This window comes from Mirounga angustirostris, unplaced genomic scaffold (genome assembly GCF_029215605.1).
Source record: "Mirounga angustirostris isolate CCGP_5_RB_7025 unplaced genomic scaffold, mMirAng1.0.hap1 SCAF_10, whole genome shotgun sequence".
Classification (NCBI taxonomy): Eukaryota; Metazoa; Chordata; class Mammalia; order Carnivora; family Phocidae; genus Mirounga; species Mirounga angustirostris.
In genome coordinates, this window is record NW_026991718.1 from 22,093,474 (window position 1) to 22,112,224 (window position 18,751).

Sequence of the window (18,751 nt, forward strand, 5' to 3'; positions counted from 1 at the left end):
AAAATATTTTATATTTTTGAGGCTAATTTATAGCACATATAGGTTTCTTTGAATTTTAACTAAGTCTTTGTTGCTAATCTATTGAAATATCATGGATTTTAGTACCTTGACCTTGTATTGCTTCTGTGTCCTTAAATTCACTTATTAGTTCTAGGGGCGCCTGGGTGGCTCAGTTGGTTAAGCGACTGCCTTCGGCTCAGGTCATGATCCTGGAGTCCCTGGATCGAGTCCCGCATCGGGCTCCCTGCTCGGCAGGGAACCTGCTTCTCCCTCTGACCCTCCCCCATCTCATGCTCTCTCTGTCTCATTCTCTCTCTCAAATAAATAAATAAAATCTTTAAAAAAAAAAAAATTCACTTATTAGTTCTAGTAGCTTTTTTTGTAGGCTCCTTACGTATTTTCTTCAAAAACAATCATATCGCTTGTGAAAAAGACAGTTTTGCTTCTTCCTTTCCAATCTGTAGGATTTATATTTCTTATTTTTACTTTACTGTACTGAATGGGCTCTCCAGCATAGTATTGAGTAGAAGTGATGAAGTCAGACATCCTTGCCTTATTTCCAGCCTTAATGGGAAGGTGTTTAGCGTTTCATCACTAAGCACAATTGTCAACTGTAGTTTCCCTTTATCAGTTTGAGAAAGTTGCCATCTCTTTTAACATGATGAGAGCTTTTATTATGAAAAGAATGTTAATATGTTAAGTGCTTTTTCTATTAGGATGACCACATGGTTTATCTCTTTTATTCTATTAATATGATAAGTAAACTGATTTTCAGATATTGAACCGTGTTGCATTCCTGGGATTAATCGCAGTTGATCATTATGTATTATCCTTCTTTTATGTTGCTGGATTTGGTTCATTCATATTCTTTTAAAGACGTTTGTATCTATATCTGATGCTGTTATTTCTGTACTTCTCTTGTAGTCCTTTGGTATCAAAAGGTACAAACTTCCATTTATAAAATAAATACATCATGGGGATGTAATGTATAGCATGGTGACTATAGTTCTATACTGCCTATTTGAGAAAATACAAAGAGAAAGCCAGTAGTGGCTTGACCCTTCCCATTTCTCTTTTGATACCATTCACATTAATACCATTGGTAACAACCCCACCAAAACAAAACAAAACAAAAATCCTTGTTTTTCTTCTGCCTTTGGCTACAGGGTTAGGTTGTAAAAGGAAGGGAACAAAATGTTTTAGTAAGATCATGTCTTTAGTGATGGGGAATTAGAGCCATTAAAAAAACACAAACAACTTAACCAAAAATATGGCAAAAGACGAAGGTGGTGGCTAGAAGGCTTAGGACATTCCAGGGAGTTTTGTAGATTTGGGATTGCAGATGAAGACCAGATACATCTCATTTGTGAGGGGAGAATGAAGGACGAAGGGGAGGAAATAGAGTTAGCTTGAGCAAGAGAGAGAGAATTGTTTAAAAAAAAAAATTCTTACGCAGTCTGAATAAAATTTATGTCCCCCCCCCCCCCCCGCCTTCCTGGGGCCTTAGAAATTAGAATCTGCATAGTACTGTCATGCCATGTGTTGGATAGAGGTGCTGTGAGCCCAAGTTGATGTGGTTGCATTCAGTGCATAGGAAAGTTACATACAACTTATCTCCAGTTAGTTCTTCTTTTGTACTTATGCCTAAACCTCTCCATCTGGACAAGTGCCAATTTGCCACTAAATTTAAATAAATAAGAACATTTCTCATCAATAGGGGTGGCAAATTTAGCCCCTCTTTAGAGCACTGAGCAATTTATGACCATATGTTAAATACCATAAAACAGCTTTAAAGACTTGGTCCCTGGCCACTGCCAGATTGCACCGTAGGAGTACAGCAGTGCTGCGAGGGGCTGGGAATGCTTCCTCCGGCCCTTGGAGGCCTCAGGAACTCACGGATGTCACAGCCAGAGAGGCCTGTTTTCAAACATTCCCTTTATAAAGGTGAAATACTAAAAGATTCCGTTTTGGCATTTGGGTGCAAAGAAGGCAGGACTTCTTTTTGATTCTTAAGGGTCAAAATTAATATGGAAAGTGTTGTGTGGGAGAATGAGTAACTTGGCAGCAGTGAGTCCAGAAGGCAAGTCTAGGAATAGGTAGTAGATATCCTACTCATTCTTTTTCTTGGAGCATGAACTGGACTTTTATAAGGCATAAGCAAACCAAATATCACATGTTTCTAAATTGTTTTCTTTTTGCCAACTTTTATGGCATTAATACTGATGTTAAAAATGGTTATTAAAATTTCATCCCGTAGCGCTGCCAGTTGTAAGGGTTTTTTTTCTTCTAGGAGGATGACTCATTATTTGGTGAACTCCAAATATTAGTTTTTTTCCTTGCCATCATCACAGGCTGTGAATCATTTATGGCATCCAGTGGGCTCATGGCTGAGGGAATGAAGGGGTGTGCCAGCAAACATGTGATTTTTGGTCAAGTCGTGCTGGAGGACCTCAGCTGGACACTTAGCCATGTTAAACCTCTCGTTCAGGCAGGGGGCAGTGTTATTAAATAGGAATGGCAGCGGAAAGCTTTGTACAAGATTTTTCTGACTGTTGTCTCTGAAGGATAACTTTTCCTACAAAGGAAGATGATGAAATTTGGCTGTCAGAGGTCCAGGATTCCTAGCCTTCTCGAATGTGTAAGTGCCAGCCCAAGGGCTGATTTCCTGTCACTTCCTGTGTGGTTTTGCACTACATCCTCTTTGCAGCAGATCAGTATTTTAGGTCATCTATCATAACTGCTGTCCTGTAAATTCTTGGCAATTTGATCTCAGCTTACAGAAGGCAGCCGGCATGTTTCTCTAGGAAATGTAGCTGGAGAGTCCTGTCTCCCACTTCCTAAGGCCAGGAAGTACACTATTGTTATTCGTCGCTGCTTTCTTCCTTTGAAAGAACAAAAATCTTCAAACTTTGGCAAATTCTGAAAGTGCCCGGTACGGTTTGAAATTACCCATTCCATTTTGTTGGTCTAGGGCAAAAACTTGAGTGACCTTTGACATCATTTGCAAATCTTGCCTGGTTTTCCCATAACACAGATATGTGTGTTAGTGTGAGTTTCCCCCCCTACTGCAAATGAAGTCCTACTGAAGTCCTCAGAGGCACAGCAGGGTGTTTTGTTTTGTTTTGTTTCATTTCGTTTCATTTTGTTTCGGGGTTTTGATTTTCAAGGGTAGTTCTAGTTACTTAGGCCACGCTATTGCTTAGTTATTTCTTCTCTGTTTCTTTCCCTCACAGTGGGATTTTTCTCTCCCGGTCAGCAGCAGCCATTAAGACTTCACTTTGGGTATGGCTTGAGTATTTGCATTGGATTTTCAAACTGTATGGAACACAGAGATATTTAAGTCACATTTCTTTACTATTTAATATTAAGATAAAAGTGTCAGTTTAGTTTTTTCAAGTTACATGCCAGAGGGTGAACTGTGTTGTAGAATTTAGAGAGTGAGTGATTTTCCTTCCTTCGAATGACTCAGCAGTCACAATTTGGCGATTTTTTAAAAAAAGGTTTTCTTTATTTATTTGTCAGAGAGTGAGAGCATAAGCAGGGGAAGTGGCAGGCAGAGGGAGAGGCAGAGGCAGGCTCCCCGCTGAGCAGGGAGCCCGATGTGGGGTTGGATTCCAGGACCCTGGGATCACGACTTGAGCTGAAGGCAGATGCTCAACCGACTGAGCCACCCAGGGGTCCCAGCAATTTGATTTTATTTATGTAGTACAAGAATTGCCGTTAGCCCAGTTCAACTGGGAGAAGAACCCGTTTGTAAAGAGAATGCAAACTCATGCATGAGTTATTTTACATGGTACCCTTAACAGTGTCTTGTGGCGCAGATCGTTTCTGCTTCTGATTCTTTTTTCATCTTTGTAGAAGCTCCACCTTTTGCGGGGTTCAACAACATCATTAGTGTTGGTTTCCTTTGTGTTCTGGTTCTTAAGATGATTGGAGGGCAAGGAAAGTTAAATTGTGCTGCTTTACAGAAAAAAAGTGAATGCCATGAAGACGGATTTGATGTCAGATCTGCGGACTGAGGTGGTATCATCAGAGAAGCAGCCCAAATCCTTCTAGTGCACCGAGGATGGCACGAAGGAAGACATTTGGATTCAGACATGGGAGAATTTGATATCCAGATTATTTGTATCAAATCAAATCTGTAGTTCCTGAGATAATATGTTGTTAAACTCTAGGGGTGGAAACCCCTTTGATCTCTAAGGTCTGTATGACCCATGAAGTAGTTGATCAGGAAATGTTTGTTTATTAAATGAGTGAAATCAGGGCACTTAACAGATTGTCTTGTGTGGGAAGTCTTAATTGGAAGGAAACTAATTTTTGTGACCTTTCAGTGGGACGAGGGGTATCTAAAGATCTGAGAAAGAGCACCATAGTTTCCTTATTGGAGAAAGGGAAAGAGAACTATGAAAGCTTATATACATCAACCAGGTTGATACGCCTATTTAGAAAGAACCCAGAAAAAGACTCACAAATGTAGTTTACCAACAGTTGGGCTGGAATAGGCCTAACCAATTTTACTTTGTAAAGAACAACTCTTAATACATGAATGTCTTATTATAGAATGATGAATATAGTACTAACTTGGGAAGAAAAGAATAAAGTTGAATCTATCCTGAGAGTAGCAGGGCTTTTGATTCTGTCTTTGAGATGGATCCAGGAAGCAGATCATGAAATGATTAGTTAGACATAAAATGTGTTGCTTGGCAGTATGCCCGAAGTCTCATAACTGAAGAATGAATGCTACTTAATGTCGAAATCAGAGAATTTGGTCATCGTAACGTAGAGCCTCTGTGGAGCAATTGTTTCTTCTCTGGTTATTTATTTATTTTTATTGTTCTTCTCCTCGTGTTCTTCTTTCCTGTAATTTCACCGTACTTGGGTAAGACAAGTTCCAGGCAATTGTACTCAAACATCAGTTTTTTTTACCTGCTTTCACAGAGTTGGCCATCTCCTGTAGAAAGGAAAGGAAAGAATCCACAAACGACCGAACGCTTTTGCTTCTCCACCCCAGCTGTCCAGTCGTGGAGCACCTACCTGCCCAGTCCAGATTCTGAAGCACCTCCATTGTTTGGCACTATCGTAACCCTTCCAGCGTTCTCTCTTCTCCTGAACCAGATTATTTTTTGACAGTCTGTCCCTAACCTTTGTTTTCAACTCTGCTATTCTCCCTTCTGAACATCTTGTTCCTATCAGTGTCGTCTGCTCATCATTCCTGGGGCACATGATTTTCTGCTCCCTCAGTCTTGCTAATTCTTTTACCCTTGCCTGTAATTACCTTCTCATGTTTCTTTATCTCCAGCCTACTACAGGCAGCACGGAGAGTGGACATTTTAAGAAAGGATTAGACAGAGCATGATTTTAGATGAAGTGTTCAGTGAAGTAGGAGACTGTGGTGGATTGTCCAGAGGTGGCCACAACCAAATCTCCTGTCCCACATGCTCTTCTGTACTGAGTGTGACCCTGTCACTCCTCCTTCAGGGATTGGAGTATAGTTTTCCTCCCCTTGATTCTGGGTGGGCTTGTGACCATTTTGACCAGTGGCGTGTGATGCACGTCCTGTTGTGTGACTTCTGAGGCTGTATAGCTTCTGACTTCTCAGCAGGAATACTTGTTTGTGCTGGGAGCCCCGAGCTCTGCATAAGAATATGTCTGACTGAGGCGCCTGGGTGACTCAGTCAGTTAAGCATCTGCCTTGGGCTCAGGTCCCGATCCTGGTCCTGGGATCGAGCCCTGTGTCGGGCTCCCTGCTCAGTGGGGAGCCTGCTTCTCCCTCTTCCATTACCCCTCCCCCGCTCATGCTTGCTCTCTCTCTCTCTCTTTCTCTCTCTCACTCTCTCAAATAAATAAATAAAATCTTAAAAAAAAAAAAAGAGTATGTCTGACTACTGTGAGGTTGCCATGCTGCCAGGTAGCTGCGCCACATGGAGAGGCTTCTTGGAGGCATGCAGTTGGCAGTTTTGGGCTTTGAGTTACCCAGCTACCGGACACGTGAGTGGAACAGTATTGAACTCTGTCCACCGGCTGAATACCACTTAGTGATCTCAGTCGGTGCTACGAGGGGCAAAAGAATCACCCATCTGTACTCTGCCTGTATTTCTAACCCACGGAATCTGGGAATATAATAAAATGGTTGTTTTAAACCTCTCAGTTTGGGGGTAGTTTGTTAGGTAGCATTAGTAATTAGAACATAGTCACTGGAGGGACGCCTAGGTGGCTCAGTTGGTTAAGCGGCTGCCTTCGGCCCGGGTCATGATCCTAGGGTCCTGGGATCGAGTCCCACATCGGGCTCCTTGCTCAGCAGGGAGCCTGCTTCTCCCTCTCTCTCCCTCTGCTTGTGCTCCCTCTGTCAAATAAATAAAAATCTTTAAAAAAAAAAAAAAAGAACATAGTCACTGGAGAACAGGAACAGAAGAGGAACCTGTAGGAGGATGGAAGGGATGGGTCTAGGAGCAGACATACAGAGGTTCAGGCTCCACAAGGAGGAGGAAAAGACCAAAGAATTAGATAATGGGTAAATTTTAAGGAAAAAGGGTGGGGAATGCACACTGATGGTCTGTTATTACCAATTGTATATATACGAATGTATCTTTGAATATATTTATATTTATTTTGTATGGAGCTGGGGTTGAGATCACCTACCAAGAGGCAGCAAGAAGGTCTGGAGAGGACCTGGCTGCCTTGTAGAGAATATTGAAGACGGTATAGATTATTGGCCTTCAGTTCCTTGCCTTTAGCAAATACTCTTGTGAGGAAAGATAAAGGCATGGCATTTTATTATGGCCTGCCTTCCTCAAGAGAGCTTTGTGCATAGTCTACACCATCAGTGTGAAGCACTTTGAGCCCTTTAGAAGAAGTAAAAGCAGTTCTTTCAGAGGAGTGCCTCAGACCACTGTGGCTCTGTGTTTATGAGTTCTGAACCTAAGCATGACTCTTTAGAGTTTCAGATAACCAAGCGGTTTGGGGAAATGGAAGGGATCCTCCTACCTTTGAGAGTAGGGAGTTTGATTTTAAGTAGCAGCTTTCTTGAGAAGGGAGGGGAACAAATCTCTAGTTCTAGTTATGGAGCTTCGGAGGGCTTTTATCCACATTGAGGACTCAGCAAGTGTTGTTCATTGAATGGTGGAATGGCTTATATAAAAGAATTGTTTTCTGGAGCATCCAGGGGTCTGGCCACCAGCCACATGCAAGTCAGTTTTTTTTCTGTGAAGGATTACATGCCCCACGTCTCCACGTACTCCTGCACGTTTTAGAAGGTTTTAACCATGTAGTGGACTATCCGATTTGTTGTTGAAATCTTTTAATTAATGTCGTACTGAGGAGAGCTGCTCTAGAACCTCACTGAAGTGCTATTACTGGATAACAGAGCACTACTTTCACGACAGGGTAACACCTATACTTCGTGGATTATAGGCAGAATATATGAAATTCTGTAGTATTGTAGAATTTGCCCTTGTGCCCTAAGGGATTTGACTATATTTCAGTTGGTCTCTGTTAGATGCTTTTATTTCACCATTTCTTCATGTTTTATTTTTATTTATTTATTTATTTATTTTTACTGTGTTGGGGTGACCTTGGCACTTCTGAGCTGTTATGACTTGTGTTTTGCGTATTTCTCCACCCCTTCCCTGAAAATTGCGGTACACGTAGATAACTTGCTCTCACAGACCCTGCTTGATTTGTTTCTTTCTGACTTGCGTAATTTTCCTGGCAGGAGCGTGACTGTCTTTGTCCTTTGTTATTATCAACTTAGATTTAAGTGATCAAACAGAAAAAATTGTCATCGTGATACCATTGCTTTTAAAAAACTGCATGGGGGCCTCTGGGTGGCTGAGTTGATTTAGTGTCAGACGCTTGATCTCGGCTCAGGTCTCAATCTCAGGGTTGTGTGTTTGAGCCCTGCATCGAGCCCTCCACACCTAGCATGGAGCCCACTTAAACAAACAAACACTGCTTATTTTCTGTTGCTTGATTTTTGATTTTTTCATATTTTCAGTGAATGTTGGCTAGAGTTTGTGCACCTTTAACTGTTTTTACTCGTAGTAGTTTTATTTGTAAAAATTTTTTCATTCATTGCTTCTGAAAAGCATTTTCTTATATCTACTTTGGAGGAATTTTAGTTTATTTATCCTTATTTTTCAGCATCCTAAATTTTCATTCATTTCCACAGATTTCCCCCCACTTTAGCTTCTGTGGATTACGGGACTTGCTTTTGTTCATTGTTGGACTTGTTTAGCTCTGTCGTATGTGAACTCAAAGGATCCTTCATACTATTTTTTTTTTTTTTAACATCTTTCTTGGGCCAGCTGCTGGGCATTTCAGAATTATTTGACAGTAGGAAGTATTATTCAGTGGGTTTTTTCCCCCCATGAATTCCACAGGCTAAAGCTTGGTTTTCACAAAGTTTCTGAAAGTTTATGAGTGGGCTTTTGCACCATCTTCCAAGCACTGTTTTTGTGGGAGCTGGAGCACAAAGTCTGGTCTGAGATTGTTCTTTGTGTGCTACTTTGATTCTGCTTCTGGTGCTCTGGTTTGTGCCTGTGGATGCAGTCAGCAGAAGTCACATTGTTAAGCAATGAACTCAGAACTGAAAGAAAGATTGGTGGTTTCTTTCCCCCCATCTTGCATTCTGTGGTTATTTCTCCTGATTTTTTGGCAAGTGTTACTTGTCTGTGTCAAGCTGTGCCACATCAGCCTTAGATTTCTGCTTTGTATAATTCAGAGAGGAATTAGAAAGAAGTATTTACAGTCGTATAGCAGTCCATATTTTCTAAAGTATTTTTACTTAAATGATCTCATTCTAATCTCCCATATAAGGGAGAGCTCGTAGAGTCTAAGTGACTAGCAGCTTGAGGTCACATAACTGGGAAGTCAGGGACCCAGAAGTCAAAACCAGGACTTCCTAGGATAAGCTCAATGTTTTTCTCACCATAACATGCTGGGAAAAAAATAATGTTGTTTATTATCTTATGGTAACAATGTGCTTCTCAGTAGAAGCAGATAATAGCAAATCAATGTGAATAATCAGCGGCTCATAGCGAGAAAGTTCAGCAGGAAGTAAAAACAGGCATAGGAAGTAAACACAACATCAGATGTTAATGGCATCTGCCATACATCACTAGGAGAGGTGGTGGTCTGTTGACTAAAATCTGTTTGGAAATGAAATGACAAATTCCACTTTTGTGTGGATCTCTCTTGGACACTTGTGGTTGGTTTTCTTGCTGAGGGCAAAATTCACAAGAAGTTTGTGACAATACGGTCAGAAGTTAATCAGGTTTATGAGAGATAAAGGCTGAGTTTCAGCTTTGAGAGGTAGGGAATAGTTTTAAATGCTGTATTTTACTGTATGTGTCTTTAAGACTAGTTAGCCTGTGATCTTAAGTTATCTTGGAGGCCCTGACCTTGTAACATGATTCCGGTCTGTTATCTCATCTGATACATCTTTAATTGCCTTAATTACATCTTTTTGATATAATAAAAACTGTTGTTTTAATTTACGATCAGATCACAAATTAAACAACAGTTTTGAACCATTTTGTAAAGACTCCTGGGTGATATTTCTTTAATGTGGAAAAGATGAGGGAGGAAAACTTAAAGGTCAAGATAATAAGGTGGATCAGATTCTATAGCTGAATTCTTTGGACATTTGTGAGTGAAAAAATTGGGTTTTCATTTTGAAACGTACTTAAATTTTATTTATAGATGAAATTATCAAAAGATTTTAACCTTGGCCTGTACTTTAGGGTAGAGTCTAAGTGACCAGCTGATTAAGTACCCAGTTTTATTTTATGAAACAGAAGGGATCTGAAAGAAATTAGACAGGATCAAAGGCAAATGTAATTAAAATAGAATATTCTCCCCTCAGCCTGTTAGTCTTGCTCCATTTCCTCTTAAGAGACATGGATTTGTCAGAACTTATGTCATCCTAATAATTAACTGAAGCAGAAGAACTCTATTTTGAGAGCTAAAGATCCTTTGATACCATCTACTTTACTACCTGTTGTAGCAGCTTCTTTCGTCGTGTCCTTGGTAAGTAGATATATAACTACTATTCTTAATTTGAATATTATTCATGAGACAACATTACAGTGCTCATTCAAAAAATATTTTTGTGGATGGAACAACTTTATTTCCTCATCTGCATGATAGTTTCATGGTACTGAAAGGAGAGCTCAGTAGAATTCTTATTTGAATTAATTAGCCATACCCATGTTCTTTTTGTAGTAGTGATCTTTTTGAAAAATGGAATTACTAGAATTGCCAAATAACCGTCAGGGTGGAGAAATTGTGGATAGTGGCAGCAGACTACAGATGAAGAAAACATGGTCCCAATATTTAGAGAAAACGAAGGAGAGATACATTCTTAAAATTACGGTCTAATTTTTATTCTGGTGTTGGGTAAGATTCAAGAGCTGATTATTAAACAAATGGTTTGAGAGCATTTCAAACATGTTATGTCTTTAGTAGCCAACAGAGGTTTACTTAGAAGCAAGTTATGTCAGGGGGCCTGGGTGGCTCAGTCGGTTAAGCATCTGCCTTTGGCTCAGGTCATGATCCCAGGGTCATGGGATCAAGCCCACATCTGGCTCCCTGCTCAGCGGGGAGCCTGCTTCTCCTCCCCACTGCTCTTCCCCTCTCTCGCTGTCTCTCTCACTGTCTCTCTCTGACAAATAATCTTTAAAAAAAGCAAGTTATGTCAAACTAACCTCTTTTTTTTTTTTTTTAAGATTTTTATTTATTTATTTGACAGAGAGAGAGATAGCGAGAGCAGGAACACAAGCAGGGGGAGTGGGAGAGGGAGAAGCAGGCTTCCCGTGGAGCAGGGAACCTGATGCGGGGCTCCATCCCAGGAACCTGGGATCATGACCTGAGCCGAAGGCAGACACTTAACGACTGAGCCACCCAGGCGCCCCCTTATTTCTCTTTTGATAGTTGATCAGCTGACGTAGCAAATCACTTCAGCAGAAAATCTTGACCATTTCTCTGTGTTATTTGCTGGATATTTTATGTTTTTGAACCAAAAAATGATAAATTGGTTAATCATTGGAAAGTTTTTAGGGTCATATATTTTGTTATGTTTTATTCCGCATTTTTGTGAATGATATGGATATATTTGTTCAACTTTTGGGAGAGCACACGTTTAAAGAGGTTGGTACTATGATATGGGACAAAACTTAAATTTATCCCGTTAGGCTTGTATATTGAATCAGAAACAACAGGATGAAATTACAGAGAGTGTAGAGTCCCTTATTAGATTTCAAAAATTAGCTGCAAAGGTAGAGGAAAGCAGTTACATGAGGGAAGATCGGGATATATAGTGTGAAGCATTAATGTGATGTGACTATAGAAAGAGCTAACAGTCTTGTTCTGTATTAACAGAAACATCCTGTCTGTAGCTTGGAGGGAGGTTCCTGTGCTGTCCCTGTGGCACAGCAGACCAAACACGAGTGCTGCGTTGACATTGTGCACCACGGTGCAGGAGACACGTTATCAAACTAGTGTGTGCTTGACACAAACAGTGCTTGAAGAAACTCGGGGAACTAGTTTTTAAAGATAGAAAGGACTGGAAATGAAGTCTCAGAGAGGTTAAGTCCGTTGTCCAAGATGGGATTAGCTAATGGCAGATCTAGTTTTCTTCTCTTAGTATACAGGGTTCTTTCTACTCATCACACTTTGCTTTTCTAGAAAGTAAAACCAGTATTACCAGGGAGAAGTTACTAGGAAGCAGCTTTTGACTCTGCACAAGAGTTTTTAATAATTGGTCCAGGTCTGGGGCACCTGGCTGGCTTAGTCGGTGGAGTGTGCGACTCTTGATCTCCGGGTCATGAGTTTGAGTCCCATGTTGGGTATAGAGGTTACTTAATTAAAAACAACTATAGTTAAAAAATTGGTGTTGTATTATGAGAAATGAGTTCTTTGTTATTGGAAGAATTGAAATAGGTACCATATAACTTTTGTATTGGAGATATTGTGCCTAAAAGGGGATAATTCTCAGCTGTCTGGAACTGAGCTGGATACATGTGCAAAGCAATCAACTATGTTCCTCATTACATCTCTTGTCCTGGTTAATTATTAATAATGTCCCCTTCCCACTGTAGGGCGCTCTAGTTTGGATGATAAATTATATGATTGGCTTCATTATAAAGGTTTCATTCAACTCTGTATGTGTGCTGAATAGAAATTGTTTTAACATGAATTGTCTTAGTTTGCCAACTGAGATCAAGTCCTAGTGGCAGTATGTGGAGTCTCTGAGAAAGTCACTTGAATTTTTTTTTTTTTAAATGGAAAATTTCAAACATAAAAGTAGGGAGAATGGTATAATGACTTCCGAGGTACTTGTCACCCAGCTTCACAATTATCAGCTCATGGTCAGTCATGTTTTATGTGTCCTCTGTCGACTTTTTCCCAGATCATTTTGAAGCAAATCCAAAGTGTCGTATCATCCATAAATATTTCAGTATGTATTACTACAAGATAATGACTTTTTTAAAAACTAACTTTAATATCATTGTCATACTTCAGAAGCCAACGCTAATTCTTAAATCCATCATTACTGGTCAGTGTTCAGATTTCCTTGGTTGATATACACACACAGAGACCTATGCACACATGCATATGTGAAATGTGTGTGTGAGCATGTGTGCATGTGTGTGTTTTACAGTTTATTTCAATACTCATCGTGTGTACATTGCAATAGATTGATATATTATTTAGGTCTCCTATTTATAGTCACCTCAACCCCCTGTGCTCCCTTTTGTTTTTCCTTTTCTTTCTACTTCTTTTTTCCTCCTTATATTCTTTTTCCTCCTTTTCTCCTCCTCCTCCTTCATTTTTTTTTTCTCTTTTCTTTTTCTTCTTTGTTTTCAATTATTTATTTGTGAAGAAACTGGGCCATTTGTCCTATAGGGTTTCCCCCAGTTCAAATTTTGATGATTTTAGCCCCATGGTGGGATTGTAACATGTTCCTTTGCTCCTGTATATCCTATATGAATTGGTAATTTGATCTAGAGGCTTAATCAGATTTAGGTTTATTTATTATTTTTTTTGGCAAGAATGTTTCACAGGGTCACATATTATTCCATTAGGAGGCCTGTAATGTCTGGTTGTCTTTTGATGTAGCAGAGCTTTTAATGGTCATGACTTAGATCTGTTAATTTAAGAGTTGCAAAATGTGATATTCTATTATCTCTTCCTTACTTATTAGCTGAAAATTTCTATTAAAAGAAGTTTTTCCTGATTAAGTATTTGGTAATCCTAAGTACAATTCCTTTAGAAGGAGAGAATAAATACTTGATTCTTTTTTTTTTTTTTTCTGGTTTCCACATATTGAGTATGTTTCTATGTATCTTCCAAAGACAACTCTGTGTTTTTTTGTGTATGTGTGTTTTTTTTTTTTTTTAAGATTTTTATTTATTTATTTGACAGAGAATGAGAGAGAGAGAGCATGAGAGAGGGGAGGGTCAGAGGGAGAAGCAAAGTCCCTGCTGAGCAGGGAGCCTGATTCGGGACTTGATCCCCAGACTCCAGGATCATGACCTGGGCTGAAGGCAGTCGCTTAACCAACTGGGCCACCCAGGTGCCCCTAACTATGGTTTTTTAGAGTATTGTTGTTAACTCATGGGTTTAAATTTTGATGTGTTTTAGGCCATTGCACTTATTATTGTTACTGATGTTTGAAGTGACCCATCTTTGGCTAGTGAGAACCGCTTCATGATGTGCCTGAGTCTTGTTGATATGACCCCAGAAGCCTTTGATAGCTTTTGTGCTTTCTGGCATGACCAGATATTCTAGGCTCATCTTGTGCTTTTTTCATTCTGGGCCTCAGGCCAGCCTCATCACTCTTCCTTGCCCTCTGGGGAACAAGCAGGGAAGCAATTTCTTGTATGAAATTGCTTCATTTTGCAGAGTTGTGTGCCTGTGTCTAGTGAGTTGCTAAGCCAGATTCTCTCAGGTCTCAAGCTATGCTTTGGTTTGATGAAGTTGGTATATCAGGCAGCTCTGATAGCTTGAACTATTCTCCTCTACTTGAAATAATTTTGTTTGTTCCATCTTTTATTCCTCTTCTTGCCCTTTGGGTGCTGCATTTCTTTATTGGTTGTGGGATAGAAATGGAAGTACTGAAGCCCTGTCTCATCTCACTGAACTTTAGCGGCCCATACTGAGTGCTGCCTTCTTGTGAGGTCATCACTAAATGAGCAGAACTGTCAGAGATGAGATTTTGGAAAACCACACAGAGCCACAGTTCGATATTAGATGGGTCATTTTTTCAGGAGCAGCATATGTTTCTTTATTGAACAGCCAAATTTTTGCCTTAGTTTAGATTCCTAAAACACAGAGCTTAAGACAAGGATTTGGGGATAAGCAGCTTATTTGGGATCCCTGGAAGCACAAGGAAGGAGTGGGGAAGAGACACAGGGAGGGAGAAAGCCAAAAAAGGGTACATAAATGATTTGGTAAATCCTACTTCCAGCTTCCCAACTGTGTATAACTCATCTCAGCATTGTTTCAAGGAAGGCAAGGAAATTGTTTATATATTCACTCTCACCTCCTCTTCTTAGTGTCATTCACTTTCAGGCACTGGGGCTTTTGTTATTGTTTCTTTCCCCTTGTTGCTGACCAAGCTGCCTTTTAGGCCAGTTAGATAAAGTTATTTGAGCTGGGTGGCCACTGGTTTATAGCTATGGCCAGGGTAGGGGTGAGAGTGCAGAGGGGTGAGGTACGATGTAGCGGAATGAGGAGGAGTGGTAGGGGAATGAGAGTGGGGTTCAGGGTGGGGAGGTGGTGTTGTTCCCCAGAGATCATTTGTCCATATCTGGAGGCAGTTTTGGTTGTCACAACTGAGCGAGGAGGAGAGTGCTACTGGCTGGCATGTAGTGGGTTGAGCCCAGGGATACTGTTAAACATCCTACAATTCAACAAAGAATTATCCAGGCTCAGATGTCAGTAGTACTGATTTTGAGAAACTCTGATGTACAGGAATCCAGAGCTGCAGGTGACCACTGGGATGGATGGACCAAGGGAGAATGGCTGGGGCAACAACAGCATCTGCTCTGCTTCCATAGATATGTTCTAGGTCTCTTGCCACTCTGCTTTTGCTCATGGTGTTCCCTTCATATCCTCACTCCTAAATCCTTTTTGTTCTTTAATGCTCGGGGTATATATTCTGTATTCTTCCACTTTTTATAAAAAAGTATCAGTGTATTTTATACAGTTTGTTTCTGTTAGAATTTTTGTGTTGCCTGACACCCAGCTCAAGTGCCACTCTTTGATGAAGCTGTCTCTTACATTCTTTACTAATTCCTCCATTTTCAGAATTACCATTGCATGGTTTTTTTGTGACATTTCTTGCAACGCTAATCAGTTTTTACCCTCTACTATTTTTTTCTCAAATTGTTATTTTTAAAAGTAACATTCCTCTGGTAAAATTTTTGGAAGAACTCTATGTACAATGAGTATCTGTAAACCTTTTATCTAGTTTATCAGTTGTTAATACTTTGCCAGTTTATTTCTCTCTCTCTGGACTCACACACATATGTGCATATGTATGCAGATATAGATACCTATTTTTATCTATATATCAAAATATTTTTGCTGAACGATTTTAAAGTAAGTTGAAAACATTTCTACACTTCACTTTGAATACTTAAGTATATATCTCCCAAGAAGAGGGTATTTTTCTTCTGTAGAATCTCAATGCCATTATCACACTCAAGAAATTTAACATTGCCAGAATAAGATTATTTAGTATGTGGTCCATATTTATGTTTCCACAGTTGTCCGTTAATGTCCTTTTAGCTTTTTTCCTGTGGTCTGTGATCCAGTTAAGGATCATACACTGTATTTCCTGTTCATATCTACTGAATTTTCTTTGATCTAGAACAGTTCTCTTACCCATTTTTTTTTTGGTCGTTCGTGATATCAATGGTTTTGAAGAGTTGAGGCCTGTTTTGTAGAATGTCCCATAACTTGGTTTGTCTGATTATTTCTTCATGGTTGTATTTCAGTGAAACACTTTGGTCAGGCTTTCTAAATAAGTGATGTTCTGTCCTCACAAGATCCATGGTGTCCGTTTGTTCCATTATTGGTGCTGCTAAGTTTTACCTTTTGGTTAAATTAAGGTGGTATCTGCCAACTTTCTCTATTGTGAAGATACCTTTTTCTTTTTTTTTAAAAAATATTTTATTTATTTAACAGAGAGAGACAGAGAGAGGGAACACAAGCAGGGGGAGTGGAAGAGGGAAAAGCAGGCCTCCCGCCGAGCAGGGAGCCTGATGCGGGCCTCAATCCCAGGACCCTGGGATCATGACCTGAGCTGAAGGCAGACACTTAACGACTGAGCCACCCAGGTGCCCCAAGATATCTTTTTCTATTGTAATTTATTAGTTATCTGTAGGGTGATACCTTGAGACTGTATCCTGTTCCCCAGTAACCTTTTGTCGAATGGTTTTAGTATCCATTGATGATCCTATCCTGAATCAATAATTTATTAGTGTTTGTAGTTATTTTTATAATGTCTTACCTCTAAGATTGTATCTCCTAGATTACAAGCTTTATTGGGGGCAGAATCTCTTAATTCTTTCTCTGTTACTTACACTGCGTGGAGTTACTGCATATGCTTAATTTTTTGAGGTATTGAATTAATAAGTGAAGATTATCTCTCTAGAAAATGAGAAAAGTCTTCTTTTATCCTGTCAGCTTAACCCAAATCTTTATAGTCAATGTGCTCCTTTTCTTAAGCTTCCTCAAGTCTGGAGTAACCATTACCATTTTGTTTGCATTGCTTCACATTTCAGGAGTTTTTCCATAGTGTTCTCTAAAGGACAGTGTCTCTTTTTCTTCTCTATAAATGCAAAACTGCTTATACTGCACACTTAAACCAGCCTTTTTATCCATCTCCCTGACAGTTCACAGAAAGTGAAATGTAAATACATGGTCTAGAGGCTACACCTAAATTAATGATGTGTATATGAAAATCAAGTTTATTTGCTATGTTTTCCTTTATTATTGTTTTCCCAGTTTCTCACAATTTCATGACAAATCATTATTACTGATTTGTTTTAAAATTATCTTTAGTTCCTAACTACCTTTTAAAACTACAAAAAAAAAAAATCATGGAAAGGTTGAGGAAGCGTATTTTCTTTTTATGGTGTCAATGCATTATAGTCATTAACGACAACTGGTAATACATTATATTAATGAAACAGTTTGTGAATATGCATTAGAAAATTATTAGGACTACATTTTCTGCAGTAGAATATTTATTATTCAATGAAGTAATGCTAATTCGTAGCATTTGGCTTAAAATACTGTTATTTTATGCACTGAAATGAGTGTACAAAAATACAAGGTTAAAGGTTCATTTAAAACATATTATAACATCTGAAGATGGGGCTTTATACCCTTTCCTAATTAGTCCAAGTTTCTAAGAATCAGCAACATAGAAAATTCCCTCTGATATACCTAAGAATCATGTAACTTAATTTCTTGAGAACTGTCTTTTATTATAAACCACTGAAATAACCGGGCATGTTTAACTTGGAGAAGACTAAAAGAATAATCATTTGCAGATGGATTTGGGGACCGCCATAAACAGTAATGCTTAGGGTAGGACTACCCTTAATAGGTAAAAGTGATTTGTAGGTATATGTGTATTTTCAACATATGAAAGAATTTTTTCCATCCACTAATAATTGCCCAGCAACAGAAAGTGCTGCCTAATGAAGTAGTGAGTACATTTCACCAGGAAGGAATCATGGAAGGTTGAATGACCTTTCCTTCATTCCCTTTGCTCTCTTCTTTCTTTTCATTTGTTCTTCTAGACCTGTGCTGCCTAACATGGTCACTACTAGCCACCTGTGGCAATGTAGTACTTGAAATATGGTGAGTCTGAATTGAGATGAGCTGTATGACACGTCAGATTCTGAACTCCTGGTTCTAAAAATAGTGTAAAATATCTCACTAATTACTTTGACACTGATTACATGTTGAAATGATACTATTTTATATCTATTGGCTAAATAAATGTATTAATTAATCAATCAATTATTTTTATATATGATTATGTCTTAAGTATTTATTTATTAAGAGTAAACATCAGTTCGGGCCCCTGGGTGGCTCAGATGGTTACGTGTCTGCCTTTGGCTCAGGTCATGATCCCTGGGTCCTAGGATCGAGCCCCGCATCAGGCTCTCTGCTCAGTGGGGAGCCTGCTTCTCCCTTTCCCGTTCCCCCTGCTTGTGCTCTCTCTGTCAAATAAATAAATAAAATCTTAAAAAAAAAATAGAGAAAACATCAGTTCTAGATAAGGAGATGTAAACACTCTCCACCCTCTCTCTCTCAGTGGTTGCAATGGGAAACCCTAGAGTACCTGAAGAATACCTATAGCAAATACCTGAGGACTCTTAAAAGTAAATAATAGCAGACATACTAAGAACAAAAATTAGAACTCAAAGAATGACCCGTATAAAGTTAGTTTTCTGTGTACTGCCCCCCCCTTTTTTTCTTTCATATCTCCTAGTTTAGACCATAGGGCACCCTAGATCCTGGAACTATGCAGTAGGTATGGACAGAAAAAGCTCCAGTGAACACCCTTTCTCTTGGGTCAGAAGACCAAAAGGGGAGGGGCCCTTCAGGCTGGAGTTTTTTTTAACTTTGTTATTCCTAACTCAGGCAAGTTCCAGTGATGAAACTGGACTCTCCTTCAGCAGCCTCTCAAACTTTTCTTTTGCTACTTTACTGGTAGGTGGACGCAGTC

The 18,751-nt window shown here is 39.4% G+C and overlaps 1 protein-coding gene across 9 annotated transcripts in view; it reads left to right on the top strand.

Moving 5' to 3' along the window:
- The window catches only part of BABAM2 (BRISC and BRCA1 A complex member 2), a 400,157-nt gene that overhangs the window by 52,153 nt on the left and 329,253 nt on the right, over positions 1-18,751 (top strand). Inside the window, exon 1 of one of the 9 annotated variants that reach the window (XM_064572017.1) lies at positions 2,195-2,638. The exons of the other annotated variants lie outside the window; for them this stretch is intronic. Within the exon in view, the coding sequence (XP_064428087.1) occupies positions 2,635-2,638 (4 nt within the window). The 5' untranslated portion in view covers positions 2,195-2,634. Of the gene's footprint in view, positions 1-2,194; positions 2,639-18,751 lie in introns of those variants that run through there. 9 annotated transcript variants of the gene reach the window in all.